General features: G+C 39.6%; 1 protein-coding gene across 1 annotated transcript in view; it reads right to left on the reverse strand.

The window, feature by feature from the left end:
* ttn.1 (titin, tandem duplicate 1) overlaps positions 1-24,876 on the reverse strand; it is a 324,448-nt gene that overhangs the window by 30,543 nt on the left and 269,029 nt on the right. The window contains 12 exon segments of the mRNA XM_059968782.1: positions 16-303; positions 406-699; positions 809-2,575; positions 2,667-2,972; positions 3,068-3,370; positions 3,457-3,756; positions 3,851-4,138; positions 4,232-4,528; positions 4,655-4,957; positions 5,056-5,643; positions 5,817-6,113; positions 7,749-24,854. Coding sequence (XP_059824765.1) covers positions 16-303; positions 406-699; positions 809-2,575; positions 2,667-2,972; positions 3,068-3,370; positions 3,457-3,756; positions 3,851-4,138; positions 4,232-4,528; positions 4,655-4,957; positions 5,056-5,643; positions 5,817-6,113; positions 7,749-24,854 — 22,137 coding nt within the window.

A 24,876-nucleotide genomic window follows, 5' to 3' on the forward strand; every position in this document is an offset into this window, starting at 1 on the left:
ATTTCCTCTAAGTACCTTGAACTCTGACATGAATATCAGCTCTCTGGATGCCTGAAGCATTCTTGGCTTCCACAGTATATATGCCACGATGGTCTCGGTTGCTGTCTCTAACAAAGACAGAACTAGACCCAATTACATTGGTGATATCCACCATTAATCTCTTCTCAATTTCCTTTCCATCCTTATACCAGGTTACTTGAGGTAACGGGCGGCCTTTGACATGCACCTTGAGTCGAATACTCTCACCAGATTTTACTGTCACACCTTCAAAATGTTCAGCACCAAATTCAATTGATGGTGGTACTATGAAAGAAACAGAGGAGTTATTGCCAAGTTGACATTTCAAAGACATTACAACTACATACAATACCATATACAAACTAATCAGATTTTATAAGTACTTACTGCTCTCATCCCTTGTCATAATGTTTCCTGATGATTGAGAAGGTGGACTGACTGTGCCAACAGCATTTCTAGCAATGATACGGAATTCATAACGATCACCAGGACTAAGGCCAGAGACCGTATATTGGCATTCAGTGATATCAATAAAGTTGCACCGCAGCCAACGACCTCCTCCTTGCCGCTTTTCAACACTATATGCCACGATTTTACTACCTCCATCACGAGGTGGTGGATCCCACTTAAGTGTTATAGTTTCTCTTGTCACGTCAATATAATCTGGTGTACCAGGTGGATCTGATGAAGAAATTTTACAAGTAGTCAGGATAACAAGTAACAATCAATAATTAATGTTACCTATTATGCTTCAATACAAGTAATACAAAAATGGATAAATGTTACTTACCAACAGGTGAGACAGCCAAGGTGAATTTGCTTGGTTCACCAGCTGGACTCAATCCAACATTGTTTTCAGAATAAACCCGGAATTGATAGTCTAGGCCTTCAGTAAGTCCTAGCATTCTGTATTCTCTGCCAGAAATAGGATTTCTGTTGACTTTTTGCCATAAGATGCTGTTCCTTTCTTTCTTCTCAACATGATATCCAGTGACTTCTGAACCACCATCATATAATGGTGCGTCCCATGAGATCGTCATACCATCACAAGTGACATTGTATACAACGGGCTTTCCAGGTGGTCCGGGAAGTCTGAACTGATGTTTTGCTATAACTGCCATTGAATTAAGTGGCAGGCTTACTCCGTATCTATTTTCAGCATAAATTCTAAATTGATATTCTAGATCTTTAACCAGTTTGGTAACTTTAATGGTTGTCCTGGCCACACTAGAACAAACCACTTTCCAATTTGTTTGTGAGGTTTCACGTTTTTCAACACTGTAGCTGGTAATTTCACTTCCTCCATCATCATCAGGTGCATCCCATGAAATTATGACACTTTCAGATCTGATTTCATCAAATCTAACTGGACCTTTAGGCTTTGACGGAGGACCAAGGGTAATTACAGTAAAGTTGTATGACTTTCTTGCAATTGCATTATCCAGGATCAAGGTGTACTTTCCACCATGTTCTTTCTTGACATTCTTGATATTTAATGTGATTTTGTTTTCTGTTTTTGTGTACCGGATTTGTTCACTTTCTTTTAATGGAATATTGTCTTTCTCCCATTTGATACTTGGTCGAGGTTTACCCCAATATGGCAGATCAACGTGAACATTATGTCCAATTCTTACACTAATTTGTCCTCCTGTTATTTCAGATAAGTCAGCTTCGGGTGAAATGACATAATCTTTCACAGTGATAGGTGCAGTAATAACACTATCACTCAATCCCTTTTCATTTTTCGCAAAGACTCGGAACTCAACTACTGTTAACTCCTTTAATTTAGTAATTTCGAAGGTACAGACTTTGGAAATTCCAGCATGTGACCATTCTTTTTCCTCTTTCAATTTCTTTTCAATTACATAATCTGTAATTATGCTGCCTCCATCGTAGTTGGGTTTGTTCCATTGTAACAAGACAGATGATTTTGTTGAGTCTTTCATCACAAGATCCATGACTGGCCCTGGTACTTCAGTGGCTTTCACTGGTTCTGAGGTCTCACACGGCTCACCAATTCCATTCTCATTCTCTGCTAGTACTCGGAAAAAGAATGAGCTCTTCTCTGACAAGTCGGTAATCTTAAAAGTTGTATTGCAACATTTGCTTGTGACACTTGACCAGGCCCTTTTTGTTGCATCTCTCTTTTCAATCACATAGTTGACAATTTCAGCACCACCATTAATGAGAGGTGGTTCCCAAACTAATGTGATTGTACCTCTGGTCACATGCTTAACATGTAACTTCTGACAAGGTCCTGGAGAACCAAGAACTTTCACATTTACAAATGTTGATTTAGGTTCTCCAACACCATTTTCAATTGTCAAAACATACTTGCCAGTATCTTCACAGGTGATCTCAGGAATAGTGAGGAGTGTAGATGACTCAGTATTATAGATGGTATATCTTTCATCAGTGTTAATAGTTTTCTCACCCTTTCTCCAGGTGACATTTGGATGAGGACGGCCTTTGAAAGGTATCATAATTTCTACATTTTCTCCTGATTTTGCTGTTATGGAAGTTCTGAGTGCAACATCAAGATCAATCTCTGGCTCCTCTGCAGAATATAAAGATATAAATAAAGATCTGAAAATACTCACATATAGACGTTATATAGAATCAATGCATTTTATATGTCATGGACTTACCCAGTATGTCTTTAGCCTGCACAGGTTCTGCCATTTCAATTGGCTCCCCTTGACCAGCAGTATTAACTGCGCTAACACGGAAGTAGTAGTTTACACCATGTGTTAATTGGGACACAACATATTCTGTAGTTTTGACTTCACCCTTGGAAGTAATTACTGTCCACTGTTGCTCTTCAGCTTCCTTCTTTTCAATGATATAGCTTGTTATTGCGCTTCCTCCATCATAGACAGGTTTAACCCAGCCAAGAGTGATGGAAGATTTAGTACTGTCAATGATCTTCAGTTTGGTTGGTTGGCCAGGTGGATCTACACATAAAAGTGAGAGCATTTGAATGAATTAACTGGTAAGACACAGTTACTTTTTGCTTAATATTTGCACACTTCACATTAATTTTACATACCAATTGGATCAGCAGCTTTATAGAAATCAGAAGAATCAGAGTAGGGACCTTCTCCTGCTGCATTGATGGCACATACTTGGTACTGATACTCATTTCCCTCTGTAAGCCCAGAAACCTTTTGCCTGGTGTCACGGATGGGTTCCTTGGTAACCTTAAACCATCGCAGACTCTTTCTTTCACGTCTTTCCAAGATATAGCCACTGATTTCGTTACCACCATCAACAGTGGGTCTCTTCCAGCTTACAGTCATTGTTTGCTTAGTTATCATGGATACTTCAGGCATGCTTGGTTGCCCAGGTGTAACTATTGAAAAAAGTGTATGTAATTAACCTTTATGTAAATATTAAGAAAAGTAGTCATTGTAAAAGTAACTTGATTTGTTTTCTTACCAAATGCATTCTTAGCAATAACAGGGTCAGATTCCAGTGGATCACCAACACCATATTTGTTCACACCCCGAATACGGAACACATATTCATTGCCTTTAATGATATTCCTTACAGTAACGATAGAATGCTCCATCTTTTCTGAAATGAGAGACCACACAACTCGACTTGTCTCACGTTTCTCAACAATATAGTGGGTGACAGGTGCACCACCGTCATCTGTTGGAGCAGCCCATGCAATTGTGATCTTCTCAGCTGTAACACTTGTGAAGTTTACAGGCCCAAGTGGGGGTCCAGGTTTGTCTGTGAAGTAGAACAAAATCAGTGATGAACTCCTGAAAAATATATTGTTCTACAGATAATCTTCAATTTATAAGAACACAAACGATCTACATACCTAGAATTTGTAACCTGATTGTTCCTGATGCTGAGCCTATGGGATTTTTAAGCTTGATTTCGTAGCTTCCACTGTTGATACGACTGGCATCCTTAATAATTACTGCTGCTGAGTCAGTTGTGTTTTCAATAAAGACCTGTGAACTTGTCTCAAGTTCTTTACCATTTTTATACCATTCAATTGATGGCAAAGGCTTTCCAGAGACACCGACTTTGATCTTTATGGCTGAACCGGCCTTAAATTTGACAACATCCATATACTCCAAAGGCAAGTCAACCTCAGGGGCACCTATGCATCACAGTTAATAACAGCATTATTATTAGAAATACCAACCACAGAAATCCTTAACATTCAGATGTATTGTTATAAAAAAAAAGTTACCAAAGGTATCATGGCATGTAACAGGTCCAACAACTTCAGATGGATTACTTATTGAACCTATTGCATTCTTCGCAAACACACGGAATTCATACTGTGCATCTTGAGTCAAGCCTGATACAGTAAATTGAGTCTCAATAACATTTGTAAAGCTGGCCTTCGTCCATCTACCATTTGGCAAATCACGTTTTTCAACAATGTATCCAGTAATCTTGCTGCCACCATCATAAGCTGGTTTCTTCCAGCTGAGGCTGACAGAGGTCTTGGAAATATCTGTTACACGTACATTGGATGGGAACTCTGAAAAACAGGCATGCCAGAAATGTATTATCTTATCCTACTTACAAGTGTAGGCTTAGCCTAAGCAATAATCCAACTCTACATTGGAATGAAAAGAACAAAAGCACAACTTGAGTGAATACCTACCACAAGCATCAATTGCAAGAACTTGATCAGAAGGATGGCTGACTTTGCCAATTCCTGCAGCATTTACTGCATATACACGGAATTCATAGATAAGTCCACTACTGATATTTGTGACTTTGCAGTGTGTTGTACGGATGATGGTCTTGTTAGCTTTCTGCCATAAAATGCTGTTCCTGTCCTTCATTTCTAAATGATAGCCAATTACATGGTTGCCACCATCAGAAACGGGTTCATTCCAACCTACTGTTATACTTTCCCTAGTGACATTAGTAACCCATGGAGTAGATGGAGGACCGGGTGTTGCTGAAAAATACAGGAAATATACAGTTAGCAGTGTGAGCAGATAAGGATTACATGTTTTGTTATGATGAATAATTGTGGAACAAGAGTAAACAACTTACTATATGGCAACTTGACCGTGACACACTTGGAGTCAATATGATCACTGATTCCAAAACGGTTCTCAGCTTTGATGCGGAACTGATATTCCTCTCCAGTAGTGAGCTTCATGACTTTGATTAAACTTCTTGCTACAGTAGCAGATACTTCTGACCAAGCAGCTGTGCTGGTTTCTCTTTTCAAAACAATGTAATTTGTTACCTGACTGCCACCATCATAGGTTGGTGGCTGCCATCTCAGAGTCACACTATCTTCAGTGACATCACTAATATTCACGGGGCCCACTGGTGGTCCAGGTCTGTCCAGCACTACAATGTTAATGAATGACTTTGTAGTTCCACTGGAATTGGCAGCAGTAATATCATATCGGCCAGTGTCACTGGCAACACTTTCTTTTAGATTCACAATAATGCTTTCTGCAGTCATCTCAGTGTTAAATCTCATGGATGACTTCACAGGAGTGCCATCTTTAGACCAAGATATTTTAGGCTGTGGCTTGCCAGAAACTGGAATTTCAAATTTTAGGTTAGATCCAGCCCGAACATAAACAGTGTTACGTGGGAAGTTCTTCATATCAATTTCGGGTGATTCTGAAAATAATTGGAATTTAAAAAATTAGCCATACTTCAATGAGTAAATCCTAAAATTCAAATTGCTACTGGCCTGAAACTAAAATACCTGAAACTTCTTTTCCTTCAAACAACCACATGAAATATAGTAACTCACATGACAAGTGTTAACATTATAATTGAAAAATAATTACCAAGTTGTTCTTTAACTGTTACTGGTAGAACCATTTCCTTTGGATCACTTAGGCCAGCTTGATTTTCAGCAGAAACTCTGAAGAAATAGTCAACATTTTGTTTCAAACCATGTATAACATGATGTGTAGTCTTCACAATGGCACATTTAACCCACTTTTGCTGGCCTTTCTCAAGAGCTTCTATGAGGTAGCCTGTGATCCTACTGCCTCCATCATGTTCTGGCTTTGACCAGGCAAGTGAAACGCTGTCTTTTGTTACATTTGTGACTCCAAGTCGCTCAGGTGAGCTTGGATTTTCTGAAAAAGAGTATAATATATTATTACTGTTTAAATTAAGAACATGAGAAAAAGAATAACTACAATTAACTGCTTAAAACAACTTTTTTTGGCTAAATTTTGGGCACTTTTGGCTTCTCTATACCTTCTTTCTCCACTTTATTTTCACTCCATTATAACCTGCTATCTTCATTAACTGAACTGGTAAAGACTGGAAGTGTATCATATTAGGAATGAGAAAAGAAACCTATACCTGACTAAAACATATATAATCTTGTGCCTTTTAAAAGGAAGCACTGCAGAATGTTAAATCAATGTAGTTATGATGAGTTTCTATAAAATATTAGTTTAGCCACAACTACAGCATTCGATACAATAGGAAGAATGTAAATGTTCCAGTTATGGTGCAGAAAAGGTTTACTAAAATGGTGATGTGGAATTTCAGCTGATGGACGTAGACTCATGAAGCTGACTTTGCTCTCTTTTGAGCCCCAAAGGTTCAGAGGTGAATTAATAAGAGTATTCAAAATTATTAAGAACTCAGGTAAGGTGAATAAATTTTGAAAGTTTTCATTGATGGGAAAAATTAAAAACAGAATTAAGACAATACGTCAAAGAATCAGAGATAACATTTTGAATAACTTCTTCATAATGTGACAACTCACAGTTTGTACATTGACTGAGAAATAATTTGCTAGGGAAAGCTGAATTTGACCTGGGTTACAAGCACAGACAACCAGAGCAGATTCAATTGGCCTAACAGTTACTTCCCATGTTCAGTGAGTCTGATTCCACATTCTGTTATACAATGGGATGATATTAATTTAAGACACTCAACCCAACACGGCATAGCCATTTCATGAAGTATCTCTGGCACACAAACCAATATGTACCTTACAAAAATAAATAAATATTCCTAATGCTTAAGCCAGCTCTCTCTGAGAGGCTGTGAATCATAACAATACAGCAACAAAATGCTGCTAACATCTTGGCAATTTAGTGGATATTGGGATTGACTGAGTACTAACTGTTGTGTAATGCTGTTGTGCTAGAAGCAGGAGAGCCAATTGACATTACACCACCATTTCATCTTGCACACTCCAAAATGCTAGATCGCTCAATCTCTTCTCCCAGGTTTATTTTCGGCACAGCGGTGTGCCTGTTATTTTCCTTAATGAGGCAGGCTCCTATGGAGGCTCTACAAATATGGCAGCTTACCAATGAAGCCCAAGGCCCAATTTCTGTTTCCCTTTGCCTTTCAGTTCTGAACACTTTGAGGAGACATTGGCACATTCACAGCTAAAAAGTAGTCATGCTATTTTTTTAATCCCCACTGGTCACAACTATTGTACCATGCTGTATTTATATTAAAACACAAAGCAGTTTGCTCTTGTATTTAGCAGATGGCTCATTGTAATTCTGCAATGTGAAAGTAACCAGAAGGTCATCTGAGTGATCACTAAGTTGATCATCTCTATGCTTGAAAAACCATATTTATCTGTACCAGTGGCTTAACTGAAAAAAGTAGTTTGGAACATTGGAAATTATGCAAAAGTTCTGTACTAATTTGAAAGTGCAATATCCAATAATGCCTCATTGAATAGTTTAATAACTTAATGAAACTATTCAAGCAAGAATAAGAAATAGATAAATTACCTGTTATTTTAACTCCTTCCTTGGTCTCAACAGGCACACCAACACCAAACTCATTTTCTCCCCGGACACGGAAGTAATAAATGCCACCTTCTTGCAAGTCAGTCACTTTGTAAGTAAGACGCTGACAATTAGTTGTTACAGTCACCCATGCCTTCTTACTCGCTTCATGCTTTTCAATATGGTAAGTCTTCACTCGAGCACCACCTTCAATTTCCGGCAAATCCCAGGTCAGTGTTACAGATTCTTTAGTAACTTCTTTTACAATAATATTGCCAGGAGGTCCAGGTGAATCCAGGACTTTGACTACCAGAGTTAATGTGGCAGTAGCTAAAATATTCTGCAATGTTACTGTGTATTTACCATCATCATTCCTTGTTGCTTTTTCAATTGTCAGTGATGTTTTTGAATCAGTGATCTCAATACTTCCTCTTACACGGAGATCTACATCAGGTTTGCTCCACATTACATTAGGTACTGGTTTTCCTCTAAAAGGTACAGTTAATGTAAAGGAACCTCCAGCCTTGACAATCAATGTTTTACGCATTTCATTATCAATTTCAAACACAGGTTCCTCTTCTCTTTCTTTTGCAATTTGTGGCTCTGATGTTTCACTTGGATCACTGACACCAACTTTATTAATTGATCTTACACAGAAAAGATATTCCATTCCAGATGTAAGCCCAACTACTGTATACTCAGTGCCTTTCAAATTCTGAATTGCTATTGTCCATTCAGTGTGGTCAGACTGTTTATACTCTACTGTGTACCCAGTCACAGGAGCTCCACCATCAAACAGTGGCTTTGTCCAGCTGATAGTAATGCTTGTTTTTGTTGAATCAATTATTTTTGGTCTGGATGGAGGAGAAGGTATGAAAACTGGATCTTTTGCACAGATCAATACTGAAGGGTCACTTGGAGGACTGACTCCTGCAGCATTTTCTGCATACACACGGTATTCATACTCAGCACCTTCACGAAGCCCTGTAGCCTTTACTCTGAGATCATACACAGGTTTCTTAGTAACTCGAATCCAGCGTAAGCCTGTTTTCTCACGCCTTTCAATAATATATCCAGCGATTGGATTTCCACCATCACTGTCAGGTCTTTCCCAGCAGACAGTCATGGAATTCTTTGTGACATTGGTAATTTCAATTGATTTTGGTGCACTGGGAACTACGTATGGATCTAAAGCTTTTATGCATTCACTCTCCAAAGCTTCACCAACTCCATACTTGTTCACCCCCATTACTCTAAAAACATATTCATTGCCTTTGAGCAATTTAGTTACTTTACAAGATGTTGTTGGTAAGTTGTCGGTTACACATGTCCAGGCAATGCGACTTGTTTCTCGTTTTTCTACAATATAATGATCAATATCTGCTCCTCCATTCTCTTGAGGTGGTGCCCATGACAAGGAACACTTTTCAGATGTACAGCTAGTTATTTCTAAAGGACCAGCAGGTGGACCTGGTCTATCAAGAACCTTGCAGTTAACAGCAAGGGATCTTGTTCCTGCTACATTCTGCAATGTTACAACATACTGTCCTGAGTCTCGTCTAATACAGTCTTTAATGACAACTGCAGTGCTATTATCAGTTGATTGAATTTCAACCCTAGCTTGTCCTTCAAGTTCTTTGCCATCTTTTGTCCATGATATCACTGGAAGAGGACGACCAGCTATATCTGCATTAAACTTAACAGTTTCACCTGCCTTAACTACAACCTCTCTAAATTTGGCATCCATCATAATTCTTGGGGCTTCCATATCATCCTTTACAGTAATGGGACCTGTTGATTCAGATGGTTCACTGAATAGTCCAGCAGCATTCTTTGCGATTACATGGAACTCATAGCGCTGATCTTCAGTAAGACCAGTAACATCAAAATATGTTTCTTGTATGTTGGTAAAGTTACATTTAAGCCAGCGTCCATCAGGTAGCAGCCTGGACTCAATAATATAACCAGTAACTTTAGCACCACCATCGTATTCTGGTTTGGTCCAAGACAGTGAAACAGATGTTCTGGTAATATATGTTACTTCAGGTTGACCTGGAGAGTCACATGGGTCTCTTGCTGCAACAGGTTCAGAAACTTTACTGGCTCTGCCAATGCCTGCAATATTTTCTGCATAAACACGATACTCATATGCCAGACCTTCTTCAAGGCCTGTTACTTTCATTTTTGTATCATTAATTGGACCTCTATTCACCTTTGTCCACAGAATACTGCTTCTATCTTTGCATTCCAGGTGGTATCCAATAATTTTAGAACCTCCATCAGAAACTGGTTCATTCCATTTGACAATCATATAAGCTTTGGTGGCATGTGCAACAATAGGTGTTGATGGAGGCCCAGGGAGTTTAAATGGATATTCTGCAACAACAGAAGAAGACTCACAATAATGGCTCTTGCCATATCTGTTTTCTGCATAAACACGGAACTGGTATTCGGATCTTGTTGTAAGTCCTGTGACTTTAATCGATGTTCTTGCTACAGTGGCAGAAACAGTTTCCCATGTTGTTGTAGTGGTGTCTCTCTTTTCAACAATGTAGTTATTAATTTGGCAACCACCATCATATTCTGGTGCTGCCCAAGATATAACTACATAATCAGAACTGACTTCATCAATATGAATAGAACTTGGTGGTCCAGGTTTGTCGAGAACAATAATGTTTATTAAGAAAGTTTTTGATGCTATACTATTGGAAATATTTAGTTCGTATTTTCCAACATCTTCCTTTATGGCTTCTTTGATGGTCAAAAGAGTTGATGTCTTTGTTGTCTGGACATTTATTCGTGTTGTCTGTTTCAAAGTTTGACCATCCTTCTTCCATGTCACAGTTGGCAAAGGTCTTCCTCTAAATGGTATATCAATCTTGAGATCATCACCTGCCTTAACACTGAAACTATTGAAAAGAAGCTCAACAGATGGCTCAATTTCAATATCTTTTGCAATTACTGGCACTCCCAATTGTCTTGGATCACTTTTCCCTTTCTCATTAACAGCTCGTACAGTAAAGGTGTATTCTTCACCAGAGGTTAAACCTTTTACTGTTGTTTCTAGTGCTTTTACTTGGGCACATGAAATCCATTTTTCACTTCCCTTTGTCTGCATTTCAACAATATAGGAAGTTATTTTGCTACCTCCATCATGTTCAGGTTTCTCCCATGCAAGTGTTGCACTATTTCTTGTTACATCTACCAATGTCACTTTACCTGGAGGCAAGGGCACCTCAGATGCTTTAGTAGGTTCAGTAGTCTCTGCTGGCAAGCCAGTTCCATACTCATTAACTGCCATTACGCGGAAGAAGTAAATACCCCCTTCTTGTAATGAATCAATTTTGAATGTGTTTTTGGTACAATTGTTGGTAACAGCAGCATAAGCTTTTCGAGTAGATTCACGTTTTTCAACAATGTAATTTGTTATCTTAGCCCCACCGTCAATGTGAGGTGGTTCCCATGATATAGTTACTGAATCTTTTCTCACTTCTTTGATATGTAGGTTCACAGGACTACTAGGTGAATCAAGTATTCTGACATTAACAAAAGCAGATTTGCTACCACTGCTATTTTCCAGAGTCAAATTATACTTGCCACTGTGAAATCTGTTAACATTATCCAGTACCAACATGGTGTAGGAGCTTGTCACTTCAATCTGGGCTCTCTCACTTAAAATACCTTCTGTTTTTTCCCATTTTACCTCAGGCTCTGGTCTGCCTTTAATGGGAACAAATAACCTCAAAGTACCACCAGCTCGTACACAGACTACCTTCCGGAGATTAGCATCCAGCTCAATTTCTGGTGGTTCGAGCAAATCAGCCGCAATTACTGTACCAGAAATACTAGCAGGTTCCCCTGCTCCTTCCGAATTAATGGCACAGATGCGGATATTATATTCAGTATTTTCCTTTAAATCTGTTAATGTGAAATGTGTTAATTGTACACCTGTTGGAGGTGTGCATGTGATCCAGTCTTCAGTGTTAACTTCTTTTCTCTCCACAGCATAGCCTTTAATTTTAGCTCCACCATCATAAATCGGTTTGCTCCATGCAAGAGATACAGTAGATCTTGTTGTGTCTATCACTTTCGGATTGTTTGGTGGGCCAGGGACATAAATTACATCACAGGCTCTGTAGAAGATGGATGGTTCACTTGGATCACCCACACCAGCAGCATTTTCAGCAGATACACGGAATTCATAGAAATGGCCTTCTGTTAAGCCAGTAGCTCTAAACCTTAAATCGCTCAACTTCTTTTTATTGCATTTGACCCATCTGATTCCATCTTTGTCCCGCTTTTCTAGTATATAACCTTCAATTTCAGCTCCACCATCATCCTCAGGGTGTCCCCATGTCACTACCATTGAATCTTTGGTAATGGCTGTAACCTCAGGTACTGTTGGCGCACTTGGTGTGTGGAATGGATTTTTAGCCAAAACTGGTTCAGATTCCAGGGGCTCACCAACTCCATATTTGTTTACTGCCATTACACGGAATATATACTCATTACCTGGAAGAAGCTTGGTTACTTTGTGACTAATAGCCTGCACGTCAGATGCTACTTGTGTCCATGAAAGTCTGGAAGTTTCTCTCTTCTCAATTACGTAATGAGAAATATTGGCACCACCATCCTGAGAAGGTGGATTCCAAGCCAAGTAGCACTTCTCTGCAGTAACACCAGAGACCTTCAAAACACCATCAGGAGGACCAGGCCTGTCGAGGACCTTAACAGTTATAGGAATTGATTTCTCTCCACCTACGTTACTGAGCTTAAGTACATAATGTCCTCCATCAGTTCGAATGCAGTCCTTGACAGTAAGGCTAGTTTTCTGAATGCTGGATTTAATCTCCATTCTTGCAACAGTCGTATCAATTTCTTTGCTATCTTTAACCCATGTTACATCAGGAATAGGTTTACCGTGGATGTCAGCATCCAGTACAAAGGTTTCTCCTGCACTAACAACAATCACATCTTTGTATTTGGGGTCCATAGAAACCCTTGGAGCTTCAATTTCATCTCTTGCTGTAATTGGTCCAGAACTTTCAGATGGTTCACTGAAAATACCAGCTGCATTTCTTGCAATTACTCTAAATTCATACCTTGCATCTTCAGTTAATCCAGTAAATGTGAATTCAGGTTCAATTATGTTGGTAAAACTAGCTTTTGTCCAGCGACCATCAGGAAGTTCTTTCTTTTCTACAATATACCCAGTAATTTTGCTACCACCATCATATTGAGGCTTTTTCCATTGTAGAGTAACATAATTTCTTGTGATAACGACTGCTTCAGGACAGCCAGGTGGATCACAAGGATCACGTGCTACATAACATTCCGATACCTTGCTAACTTTACCAATGCCAACAATATTCTCTGCAGATACTCTGAACTCATATTCAATACCTTCTTCTAGATTATTGCACTTGTAATGTGTATCCTGAATAATTGTTTTGTTTAATTTTGTCCAGAGAATACTGTTTCTTTCTTTGCGTTCAAGATGGTAACCTAAAATTTTACTTCCACCATCATTCACTGGTTCATTCCATTGCACAAACATAGTGTCCTTTGTAGCAGATGACACAAATGGAGTTCCTGGTGGTCCAGGTTGCTTGTATGGGTACTGTGCAACAACTGCTGAAGAATCTAAAGATGAACTCTTTCCATATCTATTTTCAGCAAAGATTCTGAACTGGTATTCAGATCCTGTGTTAAGTTTCACGATTTTAATTGTAGTCCGTGCCACAGTTGCAGACACCAGGTCCCAAGTAACAGTAGTTGTGTCCCTTTTCTCAACAATGTAATTGTTAATTTGACATCCTCCAGTGTACTCTGGTGGATCCCATGATATTACAATGTAATTTGCACTGATTTCATCAAATCTTACAGGTCCAGTGGGAGGACCTGGTTTATCAAGCACAATGATGCTGATCTCTTCAGTTATTGTTCCAGCAGTGTTTGTAGCAGTTACTGAATACTTTCCATGGTCATCCCTTTGACTTTCTTTTATAAGAAGGGTTGTAGCTGTTGCTGTATCATCCACATTAACTCTTGTTGTTTGTTTCAGTGGCTGCCCATCTTTCATCCATGAAATCTTAGGTTTAGGACGTCCAATAAATGGAACTTCAATCTTTAGATTCTCCCCAGCTTGAACACTATATGTGTTGAATAGAAGTCTGAAATCAGGTGCTATACTCTGATCTTTGGCTATCACTGGTACAGCCAAGAGTCTAGGATCACTTTTCCCTTTTTCATTGAAAGCAATTACACGGAAGAGATATTCCTGCCCTGAACTGAGACCAGAAATGACTGCATCACAAGTTTTGGATTGGGTAACAACACCCCAATTGTCAGATCCTTTAGGCTGCATTTCTACTAAGTATCCCATGATTCTGCTACCTCCATCATGGTCAGGCTTTTCCCAAATGAGTGATACAGTCTTTTGAGTAACATCTACAAGGGTGATCTTTCCTGGAGGTAAAGGTGGTTCAGAAGCCTTAACAGCATCTGTAGTCTCAACAGGTACACCTACACCAAACTCATTTTCTGCCATTACTCGGAAATAATAAATAGATCCTTCAGATAGATTGTCAATTTTGAGATTGCATTTGCTGCATTTAGTAGTCACATTAGCATAAGCTTTTCTAGTTGCTTCTCGCTTATCGATAACGTAGTTTTTAACTTTTGCACCTCCATCAATAATAGGTGGTTCCCATACCAATGTAACTGAATCTTTCCTTATCTCTTTTACAGTTAAGTTTTGTGGAGCTCCAGGTGTGTCAAGAACTTTTACTGTAACAAATGCAGACTTAGTTCCACTGCTGTTCACTAAAGTCAGGATGTATTTCCCAGAATCATTTCTATCACAGTTGTCTATTGTTACCTGAGTATAATTCAAACCCTTTTCTACTTGAGATTTTTCAGAGAGCACACCCTCATCCTTTGACCAACTGATCTCAGGCACAGGTTTCCCTTTAAATGGTGTGAATATTCTGATGGTACTGCCAGCTCTTGCTGTGATTCCTTTTCTCAACTCTGCTGTGAGTTCAACTTCTGGTTGTTCAAGTTTATCTTCAGGTTTTACTGTACCAGGCATTGCTGCTGGCTCACCAACCCCAACTTTGTTGATGGCGCATACCTGAACATTGTATTCTTGATGTTCAGTAAGTTTTGTAATTTCAAAGCGATTTGCTTGGACTCCAGATTGTGGTGTACACATTGTCCAGTCTTCCTCATCGGCTTTACGGATTTCAACTACATATCCTTGAATGTCACTGCCTCCATCATAAATTGGCTTGCCCCAAATAAGTATAATAGAATCTTTTGACATGTCTGCAACACGTGGATTTGATGGTGGTCCAGGCTTGTAAATTGGATCACATGCTTTATAGAAATTTGTTGGCTGACTCGGCTCACCAATTGCAGCAGCATTTTCAGCAGATACTCTAAATTCATATTCATGATCTTCTGTGAGACCTGTAACTCTGAAACGTAAATCTGTTATGTTATGTTTGTTGCATTTTGTCCACCTAATTCCAGTTCTGTCCCTCTTCTCTAGGATATAACCAGTAATTTCACTGCCACCATTGTCATCTGGTCTACTCCAGCAGACAGTCATTGAGTCTCTTGCAATATTAGTTACTTCTAAAGATTTTGGTGGACCAGGAGGTACAAATGGATTCTTCATTAGGACAGGTGCAGACTCCAAGGGTTCGCCCACACCAAACTTGTTGACAGCCATTACACGGAAGATATATTCATTACCTTCCAAAAGCTTAGTAACTTTATGCATTGTAGCTTTGACATCTGATGTCACAACAGTCCAAGCCAAGCGACTAGTTTCCCTTTTCTCAATAATATAATGTGAAATTTCACTTCCACCATCATGTTCTGGCGCATTCCAGGATAATGAACACTTTTCAGTTGTGACACCAGTTATTCGGATAGGACCTGCTGGAGGTCCTGGTCTATCCAAAACTTTTACATTAATTGATACAGATTTTGTACCAGCTACATTAGAAGCTTGAAGAATATACTGCCCACCATCAACTCTGATTGCATCCTTAACTACAAGTAAAGCTTTAAAATCAGTATTTTTAACTTCAAGTCTTGCTGACTCTTCAACTTCTTTTTCACCTTTTATCCACTGTATAATGGGTAATGGTTTGCCATGAATATCAGCATCTAACTTAAAAGTTTCACCTGCATTCACCACTATTGTATCTCTGAATTTGGGATCCATGGATATTCTAGGTAGCTCAACTTCATCCTTTGCAGTGATGGGCCCAGTACTATCAGATGGTTTGCTAAACGTACCCGCAGCATTCTTGGCAATAACCCTGAAGTCATACCTGTCATCTTCTGTGAGACCAGTTACAGTAAATTGGGTTTCAATTATATTTGTAAAGCTTGCCTTCATCCAGCGACCTTCAGGTAGGTCACGTTTTTCTACTATATATCCAGTAATAATGCTTCCACCATCATATTCTGGTTTTGTCCACTGAAGTGTTATTGAATTTCTGGTTACAATAATGGCTTCTGGACAGCCTGGAGGATCGCATGGATCACGAGCAAAGTAGCACTCTGAAACTTTGCTGGGTTTTCCAATACCAACAATATTTTCGGCATAAACTTTGAATTCATATTCAATGCTTTCTTCAAGTCCTGTAGTCTTAAATCTGGTATCCTGTATTATAGTTCTATTGACCTTTGTCCAAAGAATACTGTTTCTTTCTTTACGCTCCAGGTGATATCCTAGGACTTTGCTACCTCCATCATTAATAGGTTCATGCCACTGGACTATCATGCTGTCTTTGCTAGCAGTTGCTACAAAAGGTGTGCCTGGTGGACCAGGCTCTTTAAATGGATACTGTGCTAAAATTGCTTCAGAATCCAAAGCAAAACTTCTACCATACCTATTTTCAGCAAATATTCTAAACTGATATTCAGCTCCAGTTTTAAGTTTGCTTATTTTCAGACTTGTTCTAGCAACTGTAGCTGAAACAATTTCCCATGTTGTGGTAGTTGTATCTCTCTTCTCAACTACGTAGTTAGTTATCTGACAGCCACCAGTGAAGCTTGGAGGATCCCATGAAATTGAGATGCTTTCAGCACTGACTGAATCAAACCTCACAGGGCCACTTGGTGGGCCAGGCTTATCAAGTGTTATTATTTCAATGGATGCTGATTTTTGGCCAACAACATTAGCCACAGTGATATTGTACAATCCATGATCATCTTTGATTGATTCCTTGATGCTCAGCACTGTACTAACATCAGAGTCAATAACATTGACTCTAGTTGTCTGCTTGAGAGGTTGACCATCCTTTGTCCATGTAATACTCGGTTTAGGACGCCCAGATATAGGGATTTCTATTTTTAAGTCTTGACCTACCTGTACATTGTAACTACTAAATGTTGGTCTGACATCTGGTTCTATCACAAGATCTTTAGCAACCACTGGCACTGCAAGAGTTCTTGGGTCACTCTTGCCTTTTTCATTTACTGCTATGACTCTAAACAGATATTCCTCTCCTTGTGCCAGGTTAGTGATTGTTGCGTCAAGTGCCTTCACATGAGCACATGCCGACCACTTTTCACTACCTTTTGTTTGCATTTCAACAATGTATTGGATAATTCTGCTACCACCATCATGTTCTGGCTTCTCCCATGTAAGGGACACAGATTTCCTTGTTACATCGACCACTGTTATTTTTCCTGGAGGCTGTGGCACTTCAGATACCTTAACTGGGTCAACAGTTTCTGCAGGTATTCCAATTCCATGCTCATTTTCAGCAGTTACTCTAAAATAGTAATTGCAACCTTCCTGAAGTTGTTCTACCTTAAAAGATGTCTTGTGGCAGTTGGTAATAACAGCCGAGTATGCCTTCCTTGTAGATTCTCGCTTTTCTACAATGAAATTTTTAATTTTGGCACCTCCATCCAATAGAGGATGTTCCCAGGATAAAGTGACACTGTCTTTTGTTATCTCTTTGACTTTAAGATTAACAGGTGGGCTTGGTGTATCAAGGACCCTCACATTAACAAAGGCAGATTTTGTGCCACTGCTATTTTCCAAGGTTAATATGTATTTGCCAGAATCATACCTGTTAACATGATCAATTACAAGTAGTGTATAACTATCAGAAACTTCAATCTGTGCAGTGTCTCTTATTTCACCTTCTGCTTTGGTCCATTTGACTTCTGGAGCTGGCCGACCTCTAATGGGAACAAATAATCTCAAAGAACAACTGGCTCTGACATTAATAATCTTCCTTAGATCTGCATCAAGGTCAAGATCTGGGGCTTCCAATTTATCTTCCAAAAGCACGGTGCCTGGGAAGTCAGCATGTTCACCAACCCCAGCCTTATTTATAGCACAGACACGGAACTTGTATTCGTGTTTTTCCAGCAATTTATCCACTTCAAATCGGGTCTGCGTAATCCCACTTGATGGTGTGCACGTTGTCCATTCATCAGTACTTACATCACACATCTCAACAAGATATCCTTGGATTTCACATCCACCATCATAAATAGGTTTTCCCCATGATAGGAGAACAGAAGATTTTGTAAAATCAATTACTTTAGGATTGTTTGGTGGCCCAGGTTTGTAGACTGGATCAGCTGCCTTATAGAAAATGGAGCACGGACTTGGTTCACTGACACCAGCAGCATTCTCTGCAAATACCCTAAATTCATAATTATGATTTTCAATAAGTCCAGTAGCTCTGAAACGCAGTTCACTAATAAGTCGTTTGTTACACCTGGTCCACCGTATTCCTTCTTTGTCCCGTTTTTCCAAAATGTAGCCTTGAATTTCACTACCACCATCGGATGCTGGTCTTCCCCATGCAACTATCATTGAATCCTTTGTGATAGCTGTAACCTCGGGTGTCTTTGGTGCATCAGGGCAGACAAATGGATTCTTCACTATTACAGGTTCGGATTCAAGGGGCTCACCTACTCCATATTTGTTTACACCCATAACACGGAAGATATATTCATTTCCTTCCAGAAGTTTGGTGACTTTGCAACTTAAAGTTTGTACATTAGAGTCAACTAATGTCCAAACTAAACGACTTGTTTCCCTTTTTTCAACAATATAATGTGAAATGTCACTACCGCCATCTTGTATTGGTGGCTTCCAGCTTAATGTGCATTTCTCAGCAGTTACTCCACTTACAGTGATTGGCCCTTCTGGTGGTCCTGGTTTGTCTAGCACCTTCACGTTAACAGTTACAGATTTTTGACCAGCTACATTCTTTACCAAAAGGGTATAGGGTCCACTGTCTACACGAATGCATTCCTTCATAGACAGAACTGTATTAAAGTCAGTATTTCTAATTTCAAGTCTAGCTGTATTTGCAAGTTCTTGGTCTCCTTTCATCCAGTGGATTGAAGGTATCGGTTTGCCATAAACATCAGCTTCAATTTTGAAGGATTCATCTGCATGCACTACGAGAACATCCTTATATTGTGGATCCATGCTAATTCGTGGTGGGTCCACTTCATCTCTAACAGTGATTGGACCAGTGGGTTCAGAAGGTTCACTGAAAACACCAGCTGCATTTCTTGCAATTACTCTGAAGTCATACCTTTGGTCCTCTACTAAGCCAGTTACAGCAAAATGGGTATCAATGACATTAGTAAAGCTTGCCTTCATCCAGCGGCCATCAGGAAGTTCTTTCTTTTCAACAATGTAGCCAGTGACTTTACTGCCACCATCATATTCAGGCTTGGTCCACTGCAGTGTCACTGAGTTTCTAGTGACAATTATAGGCTCAGGACGACCAGGAGGATCACAAGGGTCTCTAGCTGCAACACATTCAGATACTTTACTAGATTTTCCAATGCCAACAATATTCTCAGCATATACTCTATATTCATATTCAATTCCTTCTTCAAGATTAGTAGCTTTGAATTTAGTATCAGAAATAATTGTTTTATTTAGTTTCATCCACAAAATGCTGTTTCTTTCTTTGCTTTCAAGATGGTAACCTAGAACCTTACTACCACCATCATTGACAGGTTCATTCCATTGCACTACCATACTGTCCTTTGTGACATTTGTCAAGAATGGAGTACCAGGTGGGCCAGGGGGCTTGTAAGGATATTGAGCCACAACAGATTCAGAAGTAAGATAGCCACTCTTACCATATCTATTTTCAGCCGCAATTCTAAACTGATATTCGGTACCAGTCTTTAGACGTGCAGCTTTGATTGTTGTACGGGCAACAGTGGCAGAAATCATCTGCCAAACCGTGGTTGAAGTGTCTCTTTTTTCAACGATGTAATTGCTGATCTGACAGCCGCCATCATATTCCGGTGGTTTCCATGATATTGAAATGCAATCTGCGGTAATGTCATCAATTGTGACTGGCCCTGTTGGAGGTCCAGGTTTGTCTAAAACAATAATGCTAAGATTTTCAGATGCTTCACCAGCAGAATTTGTAAGTTTCACATTATACTGGCCAACATCTTCACGACAAGCTTCCTTGATGATAAGAGCTGTTTTATTGTCTTTGGTTTCAGCATTAATCCGTGTGGTTTGTTTTAATGCTTGATTATCTTTTAGCCAAGATACTGTTGGTTGAGGCCGCCCAATAAATGGTACTTCAACTTTTAAGTCTTCTCCTGCCAGGACACTAAAGGTGGTAAATAGGAGTTTAAAAGCAGGGGTAATCACAAGATCCTTAGCAACTACTGGAACTCCCAGTTGTCGTGGGTCACTGATGCCTTTCTCATTTTCTGCTGATACTCGGAACATATACTCTTCACCCTGTGTCAACCCTGTTATCGTGGCTTCAGTTACTTTCACAGTTGCGCATGTTGTCCACTTTTCACTGCCTTTACTTTGCATTTCCACTCTGTATCCTAAGATCCTGCTGCCTCCATCATGTTCTGGTTTCTCCCATGACAAAACTGCACTATTTCTTGTTACATCCACAAGAGATACCTTGCCTGGTGGAAGCGGTCGCTCTGATACTTTAACTGATTCAGATGTCTCAACAGGGAGACCTATTCCATATTCATTTTCAGCAAGGACACGGAAGTAATAGTTACAACCTTCTTGTAAGTTATCCACCTTCCAACTTGTCTTATGGCAGTTGGCAATCACTGTAGAATATGCTTTTCTTGTTGACTCTCTTTTCTCTACTATGTAGTTTTTAATCTTGGAGCCACCATCAATAAGTGGAGGTTCCCAAGTAAGTGTAACAGAGTCTTTAGAAACTTCCCTAATTTTAAGATTCTGTGCTGGACCTGGGGTATCCAGAACTCTAACAATGACAAAAACTGATTTGCTGCCACTACTGTTCTCCACTGTTAGGATATATTTGCCACTGTCAAACCTATTTACATTTGGAATGACAAGGAGAGAGTAAGAGCTTGTATTCTCAATTGAAGCTCTATTCAATGGTTCTCCATCTTCTCTGGCCCACTTAATCTCAGGTGCTGGTCTTCCTCTAATTGTAACAAATAATCTCAAAGTGCAACAAGCTCTTATACACACTGCTTTGCGCAAATCTGCATCAAGCTCAATCTCAGGAGGCAATAATCTATCTTCAGCTTTAGCTGTTCCAGGAATTTGTGCAGGTTCTCCAACACCTTCAGAGTTAATAGCATATATGCGAACTTTGTACTCTTGATTTTCTTTTAAATCTATAATTGTGAATGATGTAGCCTTGAGTCCACTCTGTGGGGTTACAACTGTCCATTCGTCTTCTTCAGGAAGACATGTTTCTACCATGTAACCAGTGATTTCTGAGCCACCATCATAAATAGGTTTATTCCATGCAATAGTGATTGAAGATCTGCTGGTATCTAGAACTCTGGGGTTACCTGGTGGTCCGGGTTTGAACACGGTGTCACATGCTTTGTAGTATGAGCTTGAAGAACTGGGTTGACTTACACCAGCAGCATTTTCAGCCAAGATTCTGTATTCATATTCATGCCCTTCTGTGAGCTTACTAACTTTGTATCGTAAATCAGTGACTATCCTCTTGTTACATTTAACCCAGCGTATTCCTGTTTTGTCACGTCTTTCTATAATGTAGTTGGTGATCTCACTTCCACCATCAGAATCAGGATGTCCCCAACAAACCACCATTGAATCCTTTGTAATTGCTGTTACTTCTGGATTCTTTGGTGGACTAGGTGGTACAAATGGATTAACAGCAACAACAGGATCAGATTCCAACGGTTCACCGACTCCATATTTATTTACTGCCATAACACGGAAAATATATTCATTTCCTTGCAGAAGTTTGGTTATCTTCAGCTTGGTAACTTGAACATCTGTAGCCACGTTTGTCCATGCAAGTCTACTGGTCTCACGTTTTTCAACCATGTAATGTTCAATCTTTGCTCCCCCGTCATCTGGTGGTGGTAACCATGATATCACACACTTGTCTGATGTAACATCTGAAATTGCAATAGGTCCCCCGGGCGGCCCTGGTCGATCCAAAACTTTGACATTAAACACATGTTTTGCTGATCCTCCAGGATTGGATGCAGTAAGTGTATATGCACCACCATCTCTTCTCACACTGTCTTTATGGATCAGTGCAGTAGAGAAATCTGTCATCTTTACTTCTATTTTTCCTGTTTCTTCAAGATCATTTCCATCTTTTGTCCAAACCATTGTAGGTGGTGGTTGCCCTTTAACATCTGCCTCAAGTTTAAATGTTTCACCAGCTTTCAATAATAAAACACTCTTGAATTTAACATCAACCAGTATTCTAGGTTCTTCAATGTCATCTCTGCATATTATTGCATCAGTAGGCTCAGATGGTTGGCTTACTGCACCAGCAGCATTTCGCGCTAGTATGCGGAATTCATACGTATCACCTTCATTGAGTCCACTGACGGTAAACAGAGTCTCTAACACATTGCTGAAGTTTGCCTTAAGCCAGCGACCATTAGGCAAATCCCTCTTTTCTACCGTGTAGCCGGTTATCTTGAAGCCTCCATCATATTCTGGTCTTGTCCATGTGAGTGTAATTGAATGTCTAGTAACATTGATTGGAACTGGCTTACCAGGTGGATCAATAGGGTCCAGTGCATAAACTGGGTCTGATGCTTTGCTTGGTTTCCCTTTACCGGCCATGTTCTCTGCTACAACACGGAATTCATATGCAATGCCATCAGTAAGCCCTGATGATTTAAATGTGGTACCTGCAATCAAAGCTTTGCTTACAGTTTGCCAAAGTATACTATTTCTTTCCTTTCTTTCAATGTGGTATCCTAAAATGCGACTTCCACCATCAGTAATAGGATCATTCCAGGTAATTGTCATTGAATCCTTACTAACTGCAATAACTTGAGGAGTTCCAGGTGGTCCTGGCACTTTAAATGGATATGTTGCAACAACCGCCTCTGAGACAATAGCAGGGCCAGTACCATATCTATTTTGAGCCTTAATTCGGAACTGGTATTCAGTTCCAGTAGTAAGATGAGGAGCTTTAAATGTTGTACGTATCACAGTAGCTGCTAGTTCTACCCATGATGTGCTGTCAGTCTCACGCATTTCAACTATGTAATTATTTATTGGCACACCACCATCGTTTTCAGGTGGCTCCCATGACATCAAAATATAATCAGATGAAATTTCATCAATTTTAATTGGTCCTTTGGGAGGTCCAGGTATGTCATGAATTTGAACAGTGATAATGTCACTTACTTCACCAAGTATATTTACAGCTGTCAATGTAAATTTGCCACTGTCACTTCTCACACATTCATTAATGTTGAGTATGGTTGAGTTTGGTGTATTTTCAATATTCACTCTCTGTGTTTGCTTCAAAGGCTGGCCATCCTTCTTCCATGTGACTGTGGGATGTGGTCGACCAAGGACTGGAATATCCACTTTGATATTATCTCCTGCTTTTGCAATCACAAGTTTCTGATAAATGCCACGTAGATCAAACGCTGGAAGCATGGTTTGTTCTTTAACAACAACTGGTCTGCTTTCTCTTGGATCACTCCTTCCAGCTGCATTAACTGCCATGACACGGAATGTATATTCCTCATTTTCATTAAGATTCTTTGCAACATAGTCTAACGCTTTCACAGTTGCCAGAGATAACCACTTTTCAGAATCTTTTTTCTGTGCTTCGAGTACGTATCCTGTAATCTTGCTACCACCATCATGTTCTGGTTTTGGCCAAGCCAGGCTAACAGTATTCTTTGTTATATCCATAATATGCAAACGTTCTGGAGCTGATGGGGCTTCAGATGCTCTTAAAGGATCAATAGTCTCAGCTGGTTCACCTATGCCATATTCATTCTCTGCCATTACTCTGAAGTAGTACTGACATCCTTCTGACAAATTGATGATTTTGAGTGAACATTTCTGACAATTAGTTGAAACAGTAGCATATGCCTTACGTGTGGATTCACGTTTTTCTATAATGTAATTGGTTATTCTTGAACCACCATCGATCATTGGCATATCCCACTGCATTGTAATGCTATCTTTTGTTATTTCTCTGGCCTTGAGATTCAAAGGTGGTCCTGGTGAATCAAGGACTTTCACATTTACAAAACCAGTCTTTTTACCAGCAACATTTTCAAGACACATCGTATACTTTCCAGCATCATATCTAGTGCATTCTGGGATAAGTAGGAATGTGTATGAGTCTGTAGTTTCTACAGTGGCACGACCTTTAACGGGGACGTCTCCTTTAAACCATGTTACTTCAGGAGTTGGTCGCCCCTTGATTGGTACAAAAAGGCGAATGGTTGCTCCAGCTCTGATAACAAGAGTTCTTCTTAATTCAGCATCTAACTCAAAATCAGGTGCTTCTTCACGGTCCTTAATTTCAACAACTTCTTCAATTTGTGCAGGCTCACCAACACCCTCTGCATTGAGTGCACTAATTCTAAAGTTGTATTTTTCCCCTGACTGAAGATTAGCAACAACAAATTCAGTTATTCGGAGTGCAGTTCCTGTTGTGTCTTTTATCCAGTTTTCATCTCCCTCTTTCTTGTGTTCAACTATATAGCCAATAATCTCAAGGCCACCATCATAATGGGGTCTTCCCCAAGTCAAACTGGCAGTAGTTTTTGTTGTGTCAACCACTCTTGGATTAGAAGGAGGTCCAGGTACATCTGTAAGAGAAAATTATTTAAT

This window comes from Hypanus sabinus, chromosome 4 (genome assembly GCF_030144855.1).
Source record: "Hypanus sabinus isolate sHypSab1 chromosome 4, sHypSab1.hap1, whole genome shotgun sequence".
NCBI classification, from domain to species: Eukaryota; Metazoa; Chordata; class Chondrichthyes; order Myliobatiformes; family Dasyatidae; genus Hypanus; species Hypanus sabinus.